The 21,081-nt window shown below is 40.8% G+C and overlaps 1 protein-coding gene across 2 annotated transcripts in view; it reads right to left on the reverse strand.

The window, feature by feature from the left end:
• PTPN4 (protein tyrosine phosphatase non-receptor type 4) overlaps positions 1-21,081 on the reverse strand; it is a 182,224-nt gene that overhangs the window by 25,538 nt on the left and 135,605 nt on the right. For both annotated transcript variants that reach the window (XM_068545383.1, XM_068545384.1), the window contains exons 15-16: positions 19,346-19,504; positions 2,855-3,014 (exon numbers count right to left, since the gene is read on the reverse strand). In XM_068545383.1, the coding sequence (XP_068401484.1) occupies positions 2,855-3,014; positions 19,346-19,504 (319 nt within the window). The remainder of the gene's footprint in view (positions 1-2,854; positions 3,015-19,345; positions 19,505-21,081) is intronic.

Below are 21,081 nucleotides of genomic sequence, written 5' to 3' on the forward strand. Positions count from 1 at the left end.
TTCATGTTACTCCCTCTGCTTTTTAAAAACAGCTTTACTGAGATACAATTCACATACTACACTTCACCCATTCAAAGTGTATAATTCAGTAATTTCTACCATAGTCACAGAGTTGTACGAACATCACGACTATTTTTTTTTTTTTGGAGGCAGCATTTGATTTGGTTGAAACTAAGATGAATTCAGAGATTGCAATTCTCTGGTTTGAAGGTAGCAGATGAAATCACAGAGGAAAAAGTTGACAGGCATGTCAATGACCTGTTAAAACGCTACTCTTTGATTTTACAACCTTTTCTTCATCTCCCAAAGAAACCCTGTGTCCATGAGCGGTCACCCCCATCCCCAAGTCCTATTCAACCCTTCATCTACTTCCTCCCTATATACTTGACTATTCTGGACATTTCACATATATGAAATTATACAATATATGTCATTTGTTACAGGCTTCTTTCACTTAACATGTTGTATGCCTGCTCTTTGTGGGTAAGTAGCTGGCTAATTCTTATTTAGCCTTCGAGACACAGGTCGGAGATGATCATTTCTAGGAAGTCTTCCCTTAACTCCAGAGCTGAATTCGTTATTTTTATATACTTATGAATTCCCATAGTCACTGCTAATTGTAGAACTTGTTCAGTTCTCAGTCCCCACCTTCCTCGACTCACCAGTAGCATCTGACACAGCTGGTCACTCTCTCTGTGGCTGCCTTCTCATCAGCCAGTTGACTAGTTTTCTTCCTACCTTTTGGTCTGCATCTTTTCAGTTTCCTTTGCTGGTTTCTTTCACCTCCCTCATGTTTACAGTTTGGAGGACTAAGGCTCCATTTCTAGAACCTCTTATTCCGGTATCTGTACACACTACACTTCCTGTCTCATGGTTTTAAATACTGTCTACATGCCACCAACTCTCAACACTATACCTTCAGCTTCGACCTCTCCCTTCAACTCCAGAATCCAAACAGACTCCTACTAGACACATCAACGTGTCCCAGCTGAGCTCCCAACATTCCACCCACCCCTGTTCTACCTGTAGCCTTTCCATGTCAGCAAATGGCAACTTCATCCTCCTATTTGTTCAGGCCCAAAACCTTGCTGTTATCCTTGCTGTTATTCCTCTCTCTCTAGTCTCCCACAGCCAACTCATCAGCAGAGTAGGTCAGCTCCACTCTAAAACTCCACCCAGAACACATCTGTGTCTCATCCCTTCCACAGGCACCACCTTGCTCCAGTCACTGCTGCTTCTTGGGGCCCTGCAACACCTCACAGCCAGCTTCTCTGCTGCTACCCTGCTTTCGGTCCACTGCCAACATACAAGCCACAGTGAAACCGTTAAAACCTAAGTGACATCCCATTACCTCTCTCCTTAGGTATGTCTGTTTGCTTCCAATCTCACCCAGGGTTGAAGAACGAGACATTTACAAGACCAGGCTTTTAGGATCTGGCCCTCTGCTGTCCCCTGTCCTCCTCGTTTGCTCATTCCGCTGTGTCCTCGCTGACCCCCCTGATGTCCCCTGACCACATCAGCCGTACCCCTGCCTTGGCACCTGCGATTCCCTCGGCTTACCTGCTCTCACGCCAGGTATCCACGTGGCTTATCACCAAGCTCATCCCCGGCTCACACTATCTAGAACTGGAACACTCCACTCTGGAAATTCCCTAGCCCTTTCCTGCTTTGTCTCTCTAGCATTTATACTATCTAATAGGCTATATATTTAAGTTACATATTTTGTTTACTGTTTGTCTCACCCTTATCCCCAGAATACAAGTTCCTTGCAGGCAGAGTGTTTAACTTTTTATTTTACTCTGTTATATTCCCAGAGCCTATAACAATAGGTACTCAATGAGTCATTTTTGCATGAAGGAAAAAACAAACTAGACTATAAATTATTTAATAGCAGGGACCACATCTGATTTGTCTTCGTACTCCCACTACCTCCTTAAGTACCTGACACACAGAAAGACCTCAGTAACTATGAACCGATGAATGAATGATGCGTAAGAATCACCACGCAGGTAGCACTAAAGTTGTCATTCATTTTGGGTAAGGATTTTGATCTCTTTTTGATGCGTCTGTGGGGCCGTAAGTGTGGGAGAATAGAGTGGCTGCCTCTTGTTTTTCAACTTTAGAAAACGTGGGAGGGCTATGGGTGAAAAACAAGAGGGGAAGAGTGCAATGGCCAGCAGAGACTTCTGGCACCGCCAGCACCTGCTGTGGGACTTCCTCTCCCTGCGTCTTATTTTATTCCTTGAAGTCCCTTTAAGTTTCCTGAAATACACTCATATTTCTGTCTGTCATTATACATCTTCATGAACACAGTGTATCCTTAAAATTTATTAACAATCTCACCTTTGGTTCATCTACTTGAAAAAGCAATGAAAATTCATAAATCAGGGGATTCTAAGAATTTACCATTTTGTTTGGTACAAAGTACCAAAGCAACTCACGAATATATTTTGAAGAACAGAGTAATTATATATTCTGGAGACCCGTACTCAATTTCAAAAGGTTGATGAAAATGATAAATGATAGAGTCTCGACACCCAGTCAATTATGTAATAAAATTAATGGTATTTAATGGATTATTAGCATTTGTTCTGGAAATGTGTGTTTTGCAAGACAGAAATCAACAAATTTGTCAAAAATTAACTTCTAGAGCAATGAACGTTTTATAAATATGATAAAAAGGAAATTCCACAATTGGGCTATACGGTGGCACAATTCATGAGCAAACACATGATGAAAAAGAGAAAGTACTGTAATATAATTTACAGATAAAACAGGCTATGTTACAAAAACTATTTCATTTACAATTAAACATTTTCAAAGAAATGTGAGAATATTTGAAGAAACTACTTACAGTAGCTTTTTCAGGGGAAGATGGAACATCAAATGTTTCATTAATATGGTTTTCCAGATCTTGTTGAGAATGTGAAAAATGAATTTGGTTCCAACTGTTTTTCTTTGATTGTTTGGGTGGTAAAGCTGGAGGCGGCCCATCTCCAGGGGTCTCTTGTGATCTAGATAGAAAAAAAGAGAAAAAATAAATATTTTGGAAGTTGTCTTACAGAATTATTATTTTATTTATTTTTTAAAGTAATGGTAGAATTTTATTTTTTAAATTAATTTTTATTGGCATATAGTTGCTTTACAACATTGTGTTAGTTTCTACTGTAAAATGAATCAGCTATACGTACATCCCCTCTTTTATGGATCTCCTTCCCATTTAGGTCACCACAGAGCACTGAGTAGAGATCCCTGTGCTATACAGTAGGTTCTCATTAGTTATCGATTTTATACATAGTATCAGTAGTGTATATATGTCAATCCCAATCTTCCAATTCCTCCCAGCCTAGAATTATTATTTTATTACGATGTCTAATAGGAGACAAACTTTAAATACCATGTTTATTCGCAAGTGCCACTGTTTAATGAAATCTTCCTTAACTTTGAAGTTTAAAGTAACAGATCTAATTTCCTACTTTATCAAATCTGTGAACAATTCACATATAATAAAATATACTTTAAGGGTATCTCTATGAAGATACTTATTAAGCTACCATAAAAACCCCTTTCTAAGGTTTTCAGCAGTCATGTGGGCAGGCAGGGAGAAATCAGAGCTGAGAGCCGAGCTGTTCCGAAGACAAAACACCCGGTACCATCCAGAGAACTCAAGGGGTTGCCTGTTTTATTTACAGGTAAACACAATTCACGGAAGTGATGAACACAAAGAGGAAGAGGGCTGAGCTCACTGAGGAGACAACACTGGATGAGTACGTATGTCGGAAAACCCGATTTCAGGTGAAGGGGCTAAAAACCACCTGACACTAGAGAGCATAACCTCAGGCCGTAGCAGCGGGAGCTGATCTGACCAGCTAGGTGTGACAGGGCAACTTCAAGGTAGACACTTCGCGTTTAAGAACGGGCACCCTCACTCCCTCTTGCGAGAGCGCCGGAATCACAACTAGCTGCTGAACAATCATCGACAGGAAGACACTGGAACTCACGAAAAAAGATACCCCACATCCAAAGACACTGGAGAAGCCGCAATGAGATGGTAGGAGGGGCACAATCACAATAAAATCAAATCCCATAACTGCTGGGTGGGTGACTCACTAACTGGAGAACACTTATACCACAGAAGTCCACCCACTGGAGTGAAGGTTCTGAGCCCCACGTCAGGCTTCCCAAGCTGGGGGTCCAGCAACAGGAGGAGGAATTCCTAGAGAATCAGACTTTGAAGGCTAGCAGGATTTGATTGCAGGACTTCGACAGGACTGGGGAAAACAGAGACTCCACTCTTGGAGGGCACGCACAAAGTAGTGTGCGCACTGGGACCCAGGGGAAGGAGCAGTGACCCCCATAGGAGACTGAACCAGACCTACCTGCTAGTGTTGGAGGGTCTCCTGCAGAGGCGGAGGTGGCTGTGTCTCACCATGAGGACAAGGACACTGGCAGCAGAAGTTCTGGGAAGTACTCCTTGGCGTGAGCCCTCCCAGAGTCCCCCATTAGCCCCACCAAAGAACCCGGGTAAGCTCCAGGGTTGGGTCGCCTCAGGCCAAACAACCAACTGGGAGGGAACCCAGCCCCACCCATCAGCAGACAAGAGGATTAAAGTTTTACTGAGCTCTACCCACCAGAGCAACAGCCAGCTCTACCCACCACCAGTCCCTCCCATCAGGAAACTTGCACTAGTCTCTTAGACAGCCTCATCCACCAGAGGGCAGACAGCAGAAGCAAGAAGAACTACAATCCTGCAGTCTGTGGAACAAAAACCACATTCACAGAAAGATAGACAAGATGAAAAGGCAGAGGGCTATGTACCAGATGAAGGAACAAGATAAAACCCCAGAAAAACAACTAAATGAAGTGGAGATAGGCAACCTTCCAGAAAAAGAATAAAGAATAATGATAGTGAAGATGATCCAGGACCTCAGAAAAACAATGGAGGCAAAGATCGAGAAGATGCAAGAAATGTTTAACAAAGACCTAGAAGAATTAAAAAACAAACAGAGATGAACAATACAATAACTGAAAAGAAAAATACACTAGAAGGAATCAGTAGCAGAATAACTGAGGCAAAAGAACGGATAAGTGACCTGGAAGACAGAATGGTGGAATTCACTGCTGAGGAACAGAATAAAAAGAAATGAAGACAGCCTAAGAGACCTCTTGGGACAACATTAAACGCAACAACATTCGCATTACAGGGGTCCCAGAAGGAGAAGAGAGAGAGAAAGGACCCGAGAAAATATGTGAAGAGATTATAGTCAAAAACTTCCCTAACATGGGAAAGGAAATAGCCAAACAAGTCCAGGAAGCGCAGAGATTCCCATACAGGATAAACCCAAGGAGAAACACGCCGAGACACACAGTAATCAAATTGACAAAAATTAAAGACAAAGAAAAATTATTGAAAGCAGCAAGGGAAAAACGACAAATAACATACAAGGGAACTCCCATAAGGTTAACAACTGATTTCTCAGCAGAAATGCTACAAGCCAGAAGGGAGTGGCATGACGTATTTAAAGTGATGAAAGGGAACAACCCACAACCAAGATTACTCTACCCGGCAAGGACCTCATTCAGATTAGACGGGGAGAAATCTAAAGCTTTACAGACAAGCAAAAGCTAAGAGAATTCAGCACCACCAAACCAGCTCTGCAACAAATGCTAAAGGAACTCCTCTAAGTGGGAAACACAAGAGAAGAAAAGGACCTACAAAAACAAACACACAACAATTAAGAAAATTGTCATAGGAACATACATATCAATAATTACCTTAAACATGAATGGATTAAATGCTCCAACCAAAAGACACAGGCTCACTGAATGGATACAAGAACAAGACCCATATATATGCTGTCTACAAGAGACGCACTTCAGACCTAGGGACACATAAAGACTGAAAGTGAGGAGATGGAAAAAGATATTCCATGCAAATGGAAATCAAAAGAAAGCTGGAGTAGCAATACTCATATCAGGTAAAATAGACTTTAAAATAAAGAATGTTACCAGAGACAAGGAAGGACACTGATAATGATCAAGGAATCAATCCAAGAAGAAGATATAACAATTATAAATATATATTCACCCAACATAGGAGCACCTCAATACATAAGGCAACTGCTAACAGCTATAAAAGAGGAAATCGGCAGTAACACAATAATAGTAGGGGACTTTAACACCTCACTTACACCAATGGACAGATCATCCAAACAGAAAAATTAATAAGGAAACACAAGCTTTAAATGACACAATAGACCAGATAGATTTAACTGATAGGACATTCCATCCAAAAAGAGCAGATTACACTTTCTTCTCAAGTGCACATGGAACATTCTCAATGATAGATTACATCTTGGGTCACAAATCAAGCCTCAGTAAATTTAAGAATATTGAAATCATGTCAAGCATCTTTTCTGACCACAACGCTATGAGATTAGAAATGAATTACAGGGAAAAAAAAGTAAAAAACACACATGGAGGTTAAACAATACGTTACTAAATAACCAAGAGATCACTGAAGAAATCAAAGAGGAAATCAAAAAATACCTAGAAACAAATGACAATGAAAACACGACGATCCAAAACCTATGGGATACAGCAAAAGCAGTTCTAAGAGGGAAGTTGATAGCAATACAAGCCTACCTCAAGAAACGAGAAAAATCTCAAATAAACAATCTAACCTTACACCTAAAGGAACTAGAGAAAGAAGAACAAACAAAACCCAGAGTTAGCAGAAGGAAAAAAATCATAAAGATCAGAGCAGAAATAAATGAAATAGAAACAAAGAAAACAACAGCAAAGATCAATAAAACTAAAAGCTGGTTCTTTGAGAAGATAAACAAAATTGATAAACCATTAGCCAAACGCATCAAGAAAAAGAGGGAGAGGACTCAAATCAATAAAATTAGAAATGAAAAAGGAGAAGTTACAACAGACACAGCAGAAATACAAAGCATCCTAAGAGACTACTACAAGCAACTCTATGCCAAAAAAATGGACAACCTGGAAGAAGTGGACAAAATCTTAGAAAGGTATAACTTTCCGAGACTGAACCAGGAAGAAATAGAAAATATGAACAGACCAATCACAAGTAATGAAATTGAAACTGTGATCAAAAATCTTCCAACAAACAAAAGTCCAGGACCAGATGGCTTCACAGGTGAATTCTATCAAACGTTTAGAGAAGAGCTAACACCCATCCTTCTCAAACTCTTCCAAAAAATTGCAGAGGAAGGAACACTCCCAAACTCATTCTATGAGGCCACCATCACCCTGATACCAAAATCAGACAAAGACACTACAAAAAAAGAAAATTACAGACCAATATCACTGATGAATATAGATGCAAAAATCGTCAACAAGATACTAGCAAATAGAATCCCACAACACATTAAAAGGATCATACACCACGATCAAGTGGGGTTTATCCCAGGGATGCAAGGATTCTTCAGTATACGCAAATCAATCAATGTAATACACCATATTAACAAACTGAAGAAGAAAAACCATATGATCATCCAATAGATGCAGAAAAAGCTTCTGATAAAATTCAACACCCATTTATGATAAAAACTCTCCAGAAAGTGGGCACAGAGAGAACCTACCTCAACATAATAAAGGCCATATATGACAAACCCACAGCAAGCATCATTCTCAATGGTGAAAAACTGAAAGCATTTCCTCTAAGATCAGGAACAAGACAAGGATGTCCACTCTCGCCACTCTTACTCAACATAGTTTTGGAAGTTTTAGCCAAAGCCATCAGAGAAGAAAAAGAAATAAAAGGAATACAAATTGGAAAAGAAGAAGTAAAACTGTCAGTGTTCGCAGATGACATGATACTATACACAGAGAATCCTAAAGATGCCAGCAGAAAACTCCTAGAGCTAATCAATGAATTTGGTAAAGTTGCAGGATACAACATTAATGCACAGAAATTTCTTGCATTCCTATACACTAATGATGAAAAATCTGAAAGAGAAATTAAGGAAACACTCCCATTTACCACTGCAACAAAAAGAATAAAATACCTAGGAATAAACCTACCTAGGGAGACAAAAGACCTGCATGCAGAAAACTATAAGACACTGCTGGAAGAAATTAAAGATGATACAAACAGATGGAGAGATATACCATGTTCTTGGATTGGAAGAACCAATATTGTGAAAATGACTATACTACTCAAAGCAATCTACAGATTCAATGCATTCCCTATCAAATTACCAATGGCATTTTCTACAGAACTAGAACCAAAAAATCTTAAAATCTGTGTGGAGACACAAAAGACCCCGAGTAGCCAAGGCAGTCTTGAGGGAAAAAAACGGAGCTGGAGGAATCAGACTCCCTGACTTCAGACTATACTACAAAGTTACAGTAATCAAGACAATATGGTACTGGCACAAAAAGAGAAATATAGATCAATGGAACAAGATAGAAAGCCCAGAGATAAACCCATGCATCTATGGTCAACTAATCTATGACAAAGGAGGCAAGGATACCCAATGGAGAAAGGACAGTCTCTTCAATAAGTGGTGCTGGGAAAACTGGACAGCTGCATGTAAAAGAATGAAATTAGAACACTCCCTAACACCATACACAAAAATAAACTCAAAATGGATTAGAGACCTAAATGTAAGACCAGACACTATAAAACTCTTAGAGGAAAACATAGGAAGAATACTCTTTGACATAAATCACAGCAAGATCTTTTTTGATCCACCTCCTAGAGTAATGGAAATAAAAACAAAAATAACAAATGGGACCTAATGAAACAAAAGCTTTTGCAAAGCAAAGGAAACTACAAACAAGATGAAAAGACAACCCTCAGAATGGGAGAAAATATTTGCAAACGAATCAACGGACAAAGGATTAATATCCAAAATATACAAACAGCTCATGCAGCTCAATATTAAAAAAACAAACACCCCAATCCAAAAATGGGCAGAAGACCTAAATAGACATTTCTCCAAAGAAGACATACAGATGGCCAAGAAGCACTTGAAAAGCTGCTCAACATCACTAATTATTAGAGAAACGCAAATCAAAATTACAATGAGGTATCACCTCACAACAGTTAGAATGGGCATCATCAGAAAATCTACAAAGAACAAATGCTGGAGAGGGTGTGGAGAAAAGGGAACCCTCTTGCACTGTTGGTGGGAATGTAAATTGATACAGCCACTGTGGAGAACAGCATGGAGGTTCCTTACAAAACTAAGAATAGAACTACCGTACGACCCAGCAATCCCACTACTGGGCATATACCCAGAGGAAACCATAATTCAAAAAGTCACATGCACCCCAACGTTCATTGCAGCACTATTTACAACAGCCAGGTCACAGAAGCAACCTAAATGCCCATCGACAGATGAATGGATAAAGATGTGGTACACATATACAATGGAATATTACTCAGCCATAAAAAGGAACGAAATTGGGTCATTTGTAGAGACGTGGATGCATCTAGAGACTGTCATACAGAGTGAAGTAAGTCAGAAAGAGAAAAACAAATATCGTATATTAACGCATATATGTGGAACCTAGAAAAATGGTACAGATGAAGCTGTTTGCAGGGCAGAAATTGAGACACAGATGTTTAGAACAAATGTAAGGACACTGAGGGGGGAAAGCGGCAGGGGGTGGTGGTGTGATGAACTGGGAGATTGGGATTGACATATATACACTAATATATATAAAATAGATAACTAATAAGAACCTGCTGTATAAAAAAATAAAATAAAATTCAAAAATTGAAAAAAAAAAAAAAAAAAAAAGAACGAGCACCCTGAATGTAGTAACAAGATGAGTTTTTCACAAAGGCCAGAAGGGGGAACCAGTGGTTCAACTTGGACCCCAGGAAGCCTGCGTCTGTGGAAGTCATGGAGGTTAAGGGACCAGGCAAGGCGAAAATGGTTCTCGTCAAGAGTACTGATCACCACAGGGGTTATTATTTACCTCTGAGGTGGCAGGAGGTCCTTTGGGAAAATAGAAACATTATTATCCCACTGCCTAAGGGCAGAGGAGAGAGTTGCCAGCTGCTGTGGTAATCAGGCACAGGCTTCAGCCGGTTCCTGCTTATTTTTGTTGACTGATGACCGACACCCAAGACACAGCTCTAAGGTCTTGAGGAAGCAGAACTGTATTAGGTCATATTATTGTTCCAAGTTACCCTCCACTCCTCCCTGGCTGACATCATGCTTGGCCATATGATTTGCTCTGGCCAATGAAATGTGAGTAGCCTCTTTTGAAAGGAAGCTCTGTATTTCTCTCTTCCCTCAGCCAGGAGGCCAGCCAAGTCCCAAACAGGGGCTCCGGTCAGTCTGGGCCCTAGAATGACCATGACGTGGAGCAGAGCCACAGGTGATCCACCATGTATGCAGAATGTACGAGAGAAAGAACCCTTGTTGCTGTACGTCACTGTAAGTTGGGGGAATGTGCTACCAGAGCATAATTTAGCCCAAGGTAACTAACGCAGAGGTTACTGCCAGAGTGGCTCTTGGAAACATATGCTCCCCTGGGTAGAGAAGCTGTGAACGTCTTGAGAGACTTGCTGCTAGACACGTGACAGACGTGGTAGCGATGCTAAAATCTGCTTAGCACTAAGGGCGTCAGCCAGGTTAACGATGAATGGTCTCGCTTCTCCTAAGAGAAAATATAGCCCTCCTCCAACTGCAAAATCTAGTGTAAAATATAATCACTAAATACGCAGTGAACAATAATAACCACTCAGCTTTCTACCCGGAAGTCTTCAGGGCACACAATGCTCTAGCTTCTGATAAGTCTATGAGGACTGCATCAGAGAGCACACCTCCCCTTTTCAGCCAAAGCTTCTCTGACATCTACCTTGATGGCCAGAGATTCCAGGTCCCAAACATACTAGTTTTTATTCTGCTAATTTCAACTGCCAAGAACCCAGGCCTCTATGAGGTGATGCATTCAAGCACTGCTTGTGCAAGAAGCTGCTAGGAGAGAGCTGCGTGCCTTGGCCATGGCCTGCTGCAGGGACCAGGGTAGACAGAGGCAGGCAACCCTTGGTACAGCCCCCGATGGGAAATCTCTAACAAGCAGTTGGCCGGAAGCCTCCAAGACTTTACAAAAACTGGGAGTCACTGGACTCCACATGGATCAACCAATAGGTCTCATCCCTTACTCAGGACTAAGTATAACCACCCAGGCAAGGTGAAGAGAGGCTTTCCTCTAGTTTTGCATACAGCTGTCACACCTGGGAAACATTTAGTCTCAAAACTAAAGGTCTGGGGCTTCCCTGGTGGCACAGTGGTTAAGAATCCGCCTGCCAATGCAGGGGACACGGGTTCGAGCCCTGGTCCAGGAAGATCCCACATGCTGCAGAGCAACTAAGCCCGTGTGCCACAACTACTGAGCCTGCGCTCTAAAGCCCGCAAACCACAACTACTGAGCCCGCGTGCCACAACTACTGAAGCCTGCACACCTAGAGCCCGTGCTCCCAACAAGAGAAGCCACCAGAATGAGAAGCCTGAGCACCGCAACGAAGAGTAGGTCCCGCTCGCTGCAACCAGAGAAAAGCCTGTGTGCAATAATGAAGACCCAACACAGCCAAAGATAAAATAAATAAAATAAATAAATTTAAAAAAAAACCAAAGGCCTTGGGGGAAGAGTATAAGGTTGGGATCAGGTGGGAATGGAGTCAGAGCAACTTTATTCTTGGTTCAGATAACAGTCTAAACACAGCACCAAGACAAACAACAGGGACAAACCCAAGCCTGCTTTGCAGCCCGGTATCTAAGTGAGCCAGGCCTGGTGGGCAGGGGTATCATGGTGGCAACACTCAGCTGCAAGAGAGGGACGGCACTGACACCACGGGACATTGTGCTAGACTGCTGAGTCTGCATTTCCAGGGTTAGTGACCAGGCGTATACAGTCCAAAAAGCTCCAGAAGTGATTTTTATTATCTGCTTCTGATTAGAAATCACTGTACTAGAACAGTGGTTGCAGATTCATGGCTTGCGGGCCAATTTTTGCCAACATACATTTGGCCTGTTCACTTTAAAAATGTGAGTTGACTACATTTTAAAAATTACATACAAAATCTGGATTTCCAGAATGAAAAATCTGGAAGCTTTGGAAAGAATAGACCTGCATTACAAGTTGTCAACAACTGGACAAAGCCAAGTGGTAGCTGCTGCCTTTAGATGGGCCACAGGCATTCCAGGCCACGTGAATCCCACCCAGTGTTACTTGCCGGACTCCAGTGGGTATCTGAATACACCCTCTCCTTTACTCATTCGAAGTCCACAAGAAGACCCAGAAAGGAAGAGAGTCCAAGTGTACAGGCTCGGGCTGGTATTTGAGCCAAACTCTAAATAAAGGGTGAGGAGAATGGAGTACAGGCAGAGGATCAGCCAAGATCTAAGAGAGGAAAGGATGATATAATTTTGGATTTCAGGACAGGTGCTACCTGCCTTCTCTCATTGTCTTAGGTAACTTTCTTGTTAAGGTAACTTCACAGAGAGTGATGGACAAGCTCTCCATGGGCCTGGTTACTGCAGAGGTTAAGGTTGGTCTGGGGAGCTTTCACAAACTAATTATGCCCTCTCCCAGTAATCTTGGTGACAATTTCCCCTTCCTGTGTTTCCAGCTTCAATAACCAAACACACTCTCTTTCTGTCTATCTATCTACCTACCTATCTATTGTCTATAAAAGTAACCGAGAATATCAACACAGACTTCTAAAATTCTTATTTTGGGCAAAAGGTATCAATTACATTTTAAAGACATACTCATATTAACTCAATTTATCGTAACAAATAACTTCCCTGTTCATATTTAATGTAGAAGTATCATACAAAGTCAATCTATTAAACAATTATCTAGGAAGATGACTTTCATAGGTAAACCATGTATTGTAATTTGAAATTATTATACATTTAAAATAATATCATGAAATAGGCCAGTTCTTTAAAAAGGTACTACTGGGAATTCCCTGGCAGTCCACTGGTTAGGACTCGGCGTTTTCACTGCCAGGGCCCGGGTTCGATCCCTGGTCGGGGATCCAGGGGAACCAGGACCCCACCCACAAGCTGCATGGAGCGGCCAAAAAATTTTTTTTAATTAATTAATTTATTTATTTATTTATTTATACAGCAGGTTCTTATTAGTTATCTATTTTATACATATTATTGTATATATGTCAATCCCAATCTCCCACTTCATCTGCAGGCAAAAAAAAAACTTTTTTAATTAAAAAAAAAAAGAATAAAAAGGTACTATTTCTAGGCCAAAACAAAAACAAACAAATAAACAAAAACTACCAAGGAAAACAGGATGAAGAGACATCACATACTTGGAAAGGACAACCAGGCAGCATAGTGGGACACAGCCCCACTAGAAATAACAGCTGGCACCTGAGAGAAGGGACCTATAACCTAAAAGAAGATGAGCATCTACTACCAGATGGTTTAGACAGGACTAGGGAAATAGGAACCAAAGAAAGAAGTAGGGATCAAGGCTGTGCCTGGAGTCTTACAAGTAGAGGTAATCATTTGGCGTTAAATATGGGAGCTGGAAAAAATGTGTCATAGGGAGAGTGCAGAAAATATAGTTCCAAAGAGATTATTGTAATTACTCATAAAAAAGAAAAATGAGCAGGATAAACTCTTAAAACTGTAAATTAAAAAAAAAAAAAATGCTGCCAAAGGTTTAACTGTACAAATACACCCTTCATACAAGCATAAACTTTATTCTAATTTAAGACTAGAAAACAAAAACCATATTCTTGGTAGACCCTAATAAAACTTGCCAGAAATGATGGCTCCTTTTAAAACTCTTATTTTCTAAAATACATACCAGCAGCTCTTGTCTCGCTCAATTACAATCACTGGTGTCATCCAAGTCTTCACTGGGCACTTACCCCTGCCATACGTACGTTACATAAGATGCAGATAAAATTCTGGTTCAAAATCCAGGCTTCTCGATACTTTGGCTAATTTATAGTGACATTCAGAGTATTTCAAAGTAAACACCATTTCAGACTGATTACTAATGGATGCTCAAGGCAATTAAAGTGCACAGAAACTCCCGGGGATATGATTAATAGAAGAATAGAGCTGAAAATGTCATATTATTCTATCAGTAGGAATCTACTCCAGAACCACGGTCCCACAGCTGAGATTCCTGGTTTCAACCAAACTCCAAGTCTCTGACCTCAGCTCCCAACTGCAAGCGAGGGAAGATTTTGCAAGAGCTGGATGGCAGGTAAGTACGCTGCAGAGAAGCAGCCCAGGGATCTACACTTAGTCCTGCCGCCACAGGTACAGCATCTAACACGGTGTGCCCTCTGAGGCCCCATGGCTCAACACTCCTTCCACCCAACCCCCTTCGCTTCTCTTCTTTCCTTGTCCTACAGCAGCCTAGTATTTGCATGGTCCGTGATATAACACTAGACCTGACCGAGGCTGGCGTGGGAGTTAGGTTACGCTGAGCCTGCAGGTGAAGTTATCAGTGCCAGTAGCTCAGAGGGGCAGAAGAAAGGCAAAGCTCTGAGGACGAAGCAAAAGGAATTGATTAGGTCGGACAAAGATAAGACTGGAAAGGGACAGTCTAGGAAAGAATAGCTCAGGGAACTGGATTTAACATTTGAGGATTATGAAATCTGCATAGTCTCTGGTGATTAGGAACTGAAGGATGAAGTTGAGAATTTGGGGAATTCCTCATTGTGTTCAACCAGACAGCCACACTTCAAACATACAACAGATAAATGGTTGATAATATACTTAAAAGCTGCTGGAATACATCCCCCCCCCCACCCCAAATTAACTGAAAGATGTATTGTAATTATTATAGTTAACGTCTACTAAGTACTTTTTCTCTGCCGAACTACTAATAAGCATCTCATTAAATATTCACAGCCGTCCTACGAGGTAGATATTATCATACTGTTTTACAAGCAAGGAAATGAATGCTTACAGAGATAAAATAACTCACCCAAGGTCACATAATTAGAAGTGGTGGAACCAAGTTTTAAACAGTCTGAATCCAGAGCTTACGCTCGTAACACTAAGTTATAGTTGCACCTCAAAGAAAACAACTGCAAAAAGCGGGAGGAAAGTTATTTTAAATCAGGGATTTCTAAACTTGTAGCAGTGGACTCTTCTCTTCAAATGAAATGCTTCTCAGAAGCCAATTTATAAAAGAGACAGTAGCTAAGCAACTGTCCTATCTGCCAGTAACTGAGGCTTCAACAGAACTTATCAGAGCATATGCGGAAGATGACTATTTTCTTTCATTCCATTTTACTTATAAGTGGTAATACTACTATATTTTAAATTCTACTAGAAACTACTTATATTTAAAATGAACAGAATGCAAGATCAGTAGAGGTCAGGGCTCTAAGGACATTCATATTTACTTTAATTGATAACATATTCCTAATGCAATGGTTTTAATATATTTAAAACCAATAATTGGCCTAAAATGATCCACAGTGGGGTATGGATGGCAACAAGGACTTGAAACACATACTGTTTAAATTCTACTCACAAAAAAATTTTGTGGGCAAATTACTACGTGTGTTAACTTTGGATGTTAAGAAAAAAGAGGGCTTCCCTGGTGGCGCAGTGCTTGAGTCTGCCTGCCAATGCGGGGGACGTGGGTTCGAGCCCTGGTCTGGGAAGATCCCACATGCCGTGGAGCAACTACGCCCGTGAGCCACAATTACTGAGCCTGCGCGCCTGGAGCCCGTGCTCCGCAACAAGAGAGGCCACGATAGTGAGAGGCCCGTGCACCGCAATGAAGAGTGGCCCCCGCTTGCCGCAACTAGAGAAGGCCCCTGCTTGCCGCAACTAGAGAAAGCCCTTGCACAGAAACGAAGACCCAACACAGCCAAAAATAAATAAATAAATTAAAAAAAAAAAAAAAAAGACAAAAGAAAGGAGAGACAGGAATGTGATTCTAAAAGTGTTCCAGGGCTTCCCTGGTGGTGCAGTGGTTAAGAATCCGCCTGCCAATGCAGGGGACACAGGTTCAAGTCCTGGTCTGGGAAGATCCCACATGCTGCGGAGCAACTAAGCCTGTGCGTCACAACTACTGAGCCTGCACGCCACAACTACTGAGCCTGCGCGCCACAACTACTGAGCCTGCGCTCTAGCGCCCGTGAGCCACAACTACTGAGCCTGTGCATCACAACTACTGAGCCTGCGCGCCACAACTACGAGCCTGCGCTCTAGAGCCAGCGAGCCACAACTGCGCCCGTGAGCCACAACTACTGAGCCTGTGTGTCACAACTACTGAGCCTGCGCGCCACAACCACTGAGCCTGCGCTGTAGAGCCTGCGAGCCACAACTACTGAGCCCGCACACCACAACTACTGAGCCTGCACACCACAAGTACTGAGCCTGTGCTCTAGAGCCCGCAAGCCACAACTACTGAGCCTACATGCCACAACTACTGAAGCCCGTGTGCCTAGAGCCCGTGATCTGCAACAAGAGAAGCCACCGCGGAGAGAAGCCCGTGCACTGCAACAAAGAGTAGCTCCCGCTCACCTCAACTAGAGAAAGCCTGCGCACAGCAACGAAGACCCAATGCAGCCAATAAATAAATAAATAAATTTAAATAAATAAATAAATAAGTAAAACTGTTCCAATGCCCAACTTTCAGGCTGGGGTTTTTCACCACAAATAATGTGCTTATCTTAAACTTTGACATTTTGGAAAATGTTAAGTGAAGAGCAGATAATGAAAATGTTACATTGAAGTGCACTTTGCTGTCAACAGGCAATATACTGTAACACAGCAGCAAAAGAGTTGTTAAAACTGTCCATCAAGCCAGGTGGGCAAAAGCTTTCCTGACTTGTTTCAGTCCAGGTGGCTGTAAGTTTCCTCATGAGTGCTTCAAGGTCAGCAGTGAGGCAGCTTCCTCAGCACTCAAAACAGTTCTCTGTTGCAGCTGTTAGCAATCTGTATCATAATAAAAAATAAAACTGTATCCATCCCATTCACACACTTTGCAATTATTCTGTAGCAATACCTGAGCTTCCCTGTTACGTATTAGCATTGTGGTGGGAATTTATTTTTTTTTAATCTGTTAAGTATTTTAACATTAATTTAGGGCTAATGTTTATCTCAGAAAAATCACAAACTAAAAACAGTCTAATTTTCTGTGGATCATTTAAAGAAAGGAAGGAAATGGTAGGATGTAATCTCAATTACCCCCGCCTATAAACAGTAACTTTAAGCGTACAACAGCCTCCTGTTTGCTTCCACAGTAAACACACCTGCGAATTAATAGCGTTTTCTCCTTGAGAAGTGGGCAAGCTCGCCCAGCGCCTGAAGTCAGGCTCACCTGAACGCCCCTGGACTCCCTCAAAGAGCAGGAAACTGGTGAGATATCCCAACATCAATTTCAATGTATTGTACTACGTTGAAATGCTCTGTGCTTAATCCAACATATTGTTTGCATTCTTTTCACATTTGGCCAATGTAAAACTAAAATCTATGGATTCCAAGTTGAAAAATATTTCCTCTAAATTGAAAAAAAAAAAAAAAAATCAACAAAGCCTTGTCCAGGATACACAGTTCTACAGACTGGCTCAGGTAAGAAAACCCAAGTTTTAGTTCCGTAAATTGGGACAAATGCTGTTAGTGTGGCTCTCTCATCTGTAAAGGGGGGCTATATAGCTTTCCTATTTTACTGAGTTCTCTTGAACAGTGAGATAATTTATGAAAAAGCTGACTGTAAGCTACCAATGTAAGTTATTATTATTAGTTTACCATTAAGCTTGTCTTTTCAGAACTCTCTCATTATTCTTAAGGTGAGGATTGGCTGAATTTCCAACGCAGTGTTATAGATTCAAAACTGAATACAAATACATAAGCTTCATAAAACATGTCCAGAGAGAAAGCCCGAAGCATTGAAATTCTGGTGGACTGGGCAGGGGAAGAAAACCTCTGCATGGTTCCAACCTATCCTGAACCTCCTTCTCCACTTCAGGTCAGGAAAAGAGAACACAGGTATTCTGAAGAGGTAAGTGATTTGGGGGGGGTCTGTGAATCTATAAAATTTACAAAAGGATATACTCAATTGTATGCGAAGGCAGATGTGTATGGGCTCTACGGAAAGGGCCCTACAAAAACTAGACTGAGATCATGTGGTCAGGCCCCAGGAGTGACACTGTTCTGTCTGTGATGACACGGACTTTGTGATTCCTCCAAGTGGTCAGCTTTCATGTGCCGAAAGCATGTCATTTAAAAATTTAATCAGTTAACATTTCAATCACGTCTTTAATTACTGTACTTTTTAAAGTTTTAGAAGTAGAAAATACATGCTTATTAAAAATCAAACAAAAAGTTTAGTTATAATTTTTAAAGTAATAAAACATAAATTTCCACCGATCCTAACTCCTGTCCACCCATGCTCCACAGGTGTCACTGTGCAGTGTATAGTTTTCTACTCCTCCAACCTTTATAATGTACACACACAATCCAAATCTTCTACCCAGATACACGTTAGCCAGACTCAACGCCCACTGGTCCCGACAGCTTGGCCGCCTTCGCTGCTGGCCCACACAGAGGACAGCAGCTGCTCCTACAGACCAGGTGCGCTTTCCTGGAGCACCTACAGCTGCTGTGCTGACCGCTGCACCTGCTCTCCATCACTCAGACCCATCCTTTCTGCAACCCTCATCACATTCACTATATCTTAAACCCGTTTCCTTCTTAGCAATTAATGAATCCTCTTACCTACTTATGTATCTTATAAAGTATTTTACTTTTTTTCTAATTCTTGCACTGTATTTTTACTTGCATATGAACTAACTGTATTATATGAACCAATAAATCAAGACTGCCTATTAATGTGAGGTAAGTATGTTGTGCATTAAACTGATATACTGAATTATGAAGTTTAATTTATGCATCAATTTGTAATGAGATAGGAGTGAATTTTAGAAATGATGTATGCACGCTTTCTATAACTTATTTTCAGTGTGATGTTCTCCCTTGCTACTTAATTTCCCCAACACTGTCTACTCATCCTTATGGTTCCCTTCCTGAAAAATATTAAGAAAACTCTACCTTTCATCACCTTACTGCCTGACCACAGTGATACATGTATCTGCAGAAATATGTAACAATGTGCACTAAAAGTTCAAGAATATACAGAGTCAACAAAATAATAACAGCAGTTTTGTGGGGTGGGGGTCACCAAGACCTTCAGGAACAAATAAGCACATTTACAAATATATAAACTTTTAAAACATCGCACAAATAAAGTCTTATATCAAATACTATAATTTCCCAGATTATTTCAAATGAAACAATTTGGGGCATTATTACTCATAAAAAGGAAGCTAAATGCAAAAAGGCCTTACGGAGATGATTCCAAAACAATGCTGTTAGCTTGTGTGGAAGATGGAGACCGATGCCTCACGAATGCCTCGCCTGGGCAGGTGTGAACCACGTGGCCGACCAAATGACCCACTGAAGACGGCCGTAACCTGGTTCCCTCTTGGGTGAACGCAGAATTTCGACTACGAGAAGAGGAACAAAAACTGAGTAAAAATGTACTGTAACTCAGTATGTTCAAGTTTTTTTCTTATATGATTGCAGTAGAAAGTGGGTGTGTGTTTTTAAGACTGACCACATTTTACTAAGCTGAGTCTCTGACAAAGACAGTATGGTATAAACAGAAAAAGCACAGAATAGGAAGTCGAAAGATCTGAGCTAGAGTTAGCAATCTGCCACGGGGATTTTATCTATTTCAATCATCTATTATCCCCACCAACCTTAATGTTTCTAGGTTTCAGTCACTACAAATGTGCGTCTTAATCAGCATTTACAAAATAAAAGGAGAGAATCAATAATTCAGAAATATCCTCTGGTCTGAATTCTTTTTTAATCCTTTAATAAATACTTTTATTTATGGGATTTTCTATAATTTCTAAGACTAGAGATACTGAATACCATATTTCCATCTTCATAAGTGACACAGTCACTTTAGAATTTAGGGAAAAAACAATTTTCTTCATATCATACGTAAAATTGTTTCATTAACAGAAAGTCTGATCAGAGTTAGTGACAATTAATTAATTCAACCATCTGGTTTAAATTTCATGTGTCTTCCATAATTTGCTGTAATTGTTTAGTGGGGTACTGGTAACAAATAAGGAATGGCTGGCTGGAAAAGGGACCAGAAAAAGAAGGTTCTGGATCTTCTCCAACAAGCTGATTAGCCTTTGAATTTATATGCAGTCTATTATAAAAAAGATGACTTAGCAATCGACAATTAGCAAGACATTGTACAAACTTTTGAGTCTATTTTGTTTCTAGTAGTGAGGAAGACACCTAGCTATTAGGTAACCTGCTGTGAACCAAGCTGTTTGTGCACACACTTTACTTCCAATATGGTAGGAATTTACTCTTAAGCTGACAAACACCCATCAGTGAAACAACTTTCAGAATTTAGTGCTCATTTACTGAACATGAATGTGTATGAAATATGTCCAGAGGAAGACTTCTTTAAATATTATATTCCATGCCAAAATTCAAATATTTCTTATATCAACCTTTTGGGTTAACAAGGACAGTCAGTATGGTAACATGCATTTTGTTATCATTATCTTAATCACATACATATAATACATACAACACATTTGTTAACATTATGAAATTAAGATAACATCTTTGGCCAGTACACGTTTATTGTCTTATTATTACTACCTACACCCAAGCATCCAGCTTTTGTGAGAAATGCTAGGATGAAGTGCATACACAGTAAGTGCTGAGTAACATGTGCTTCTTAGCTGAGCTATGGCTGAGCTGGTGGGAACTGAGGCTGGAAATCCCTTTTCCTAGACCACAGACACTGGCACAGCAGAAGCAGGGTAGGAGCTTTAGCAAGAGAATCACAACACTTAGCATGTTCAAATAATATGCACTCTCCTAGAAATTATGCTGGAGATACACATGGAAAAGAGTTATGTCAGCTACAACCATATTCCCAGATTTTAAGTCTACTAATAGGCCTTGCTTTATTGGCTAGTGACCCTGACTGTGAAAGTCAGCTTTGTAGTTAAGTGAGCATCTTTATGTCATGCTCTGCTTACAC

This window comes from Eschrichtius robustus, chromosome 5, assembly GCF_028021215.1.
Source record: "Eschrichtius robustus isolate mEscRob2 chromosome 5, mEscRob2.pri, whole genome shotgun sequence".
Lineage (NCBI taxonomy): Eukaryota > Metazoa > Chordata > Mammalia > Artiodactyla > Eschrichtiidae > Eschrichtius > Eschrichtius robustus.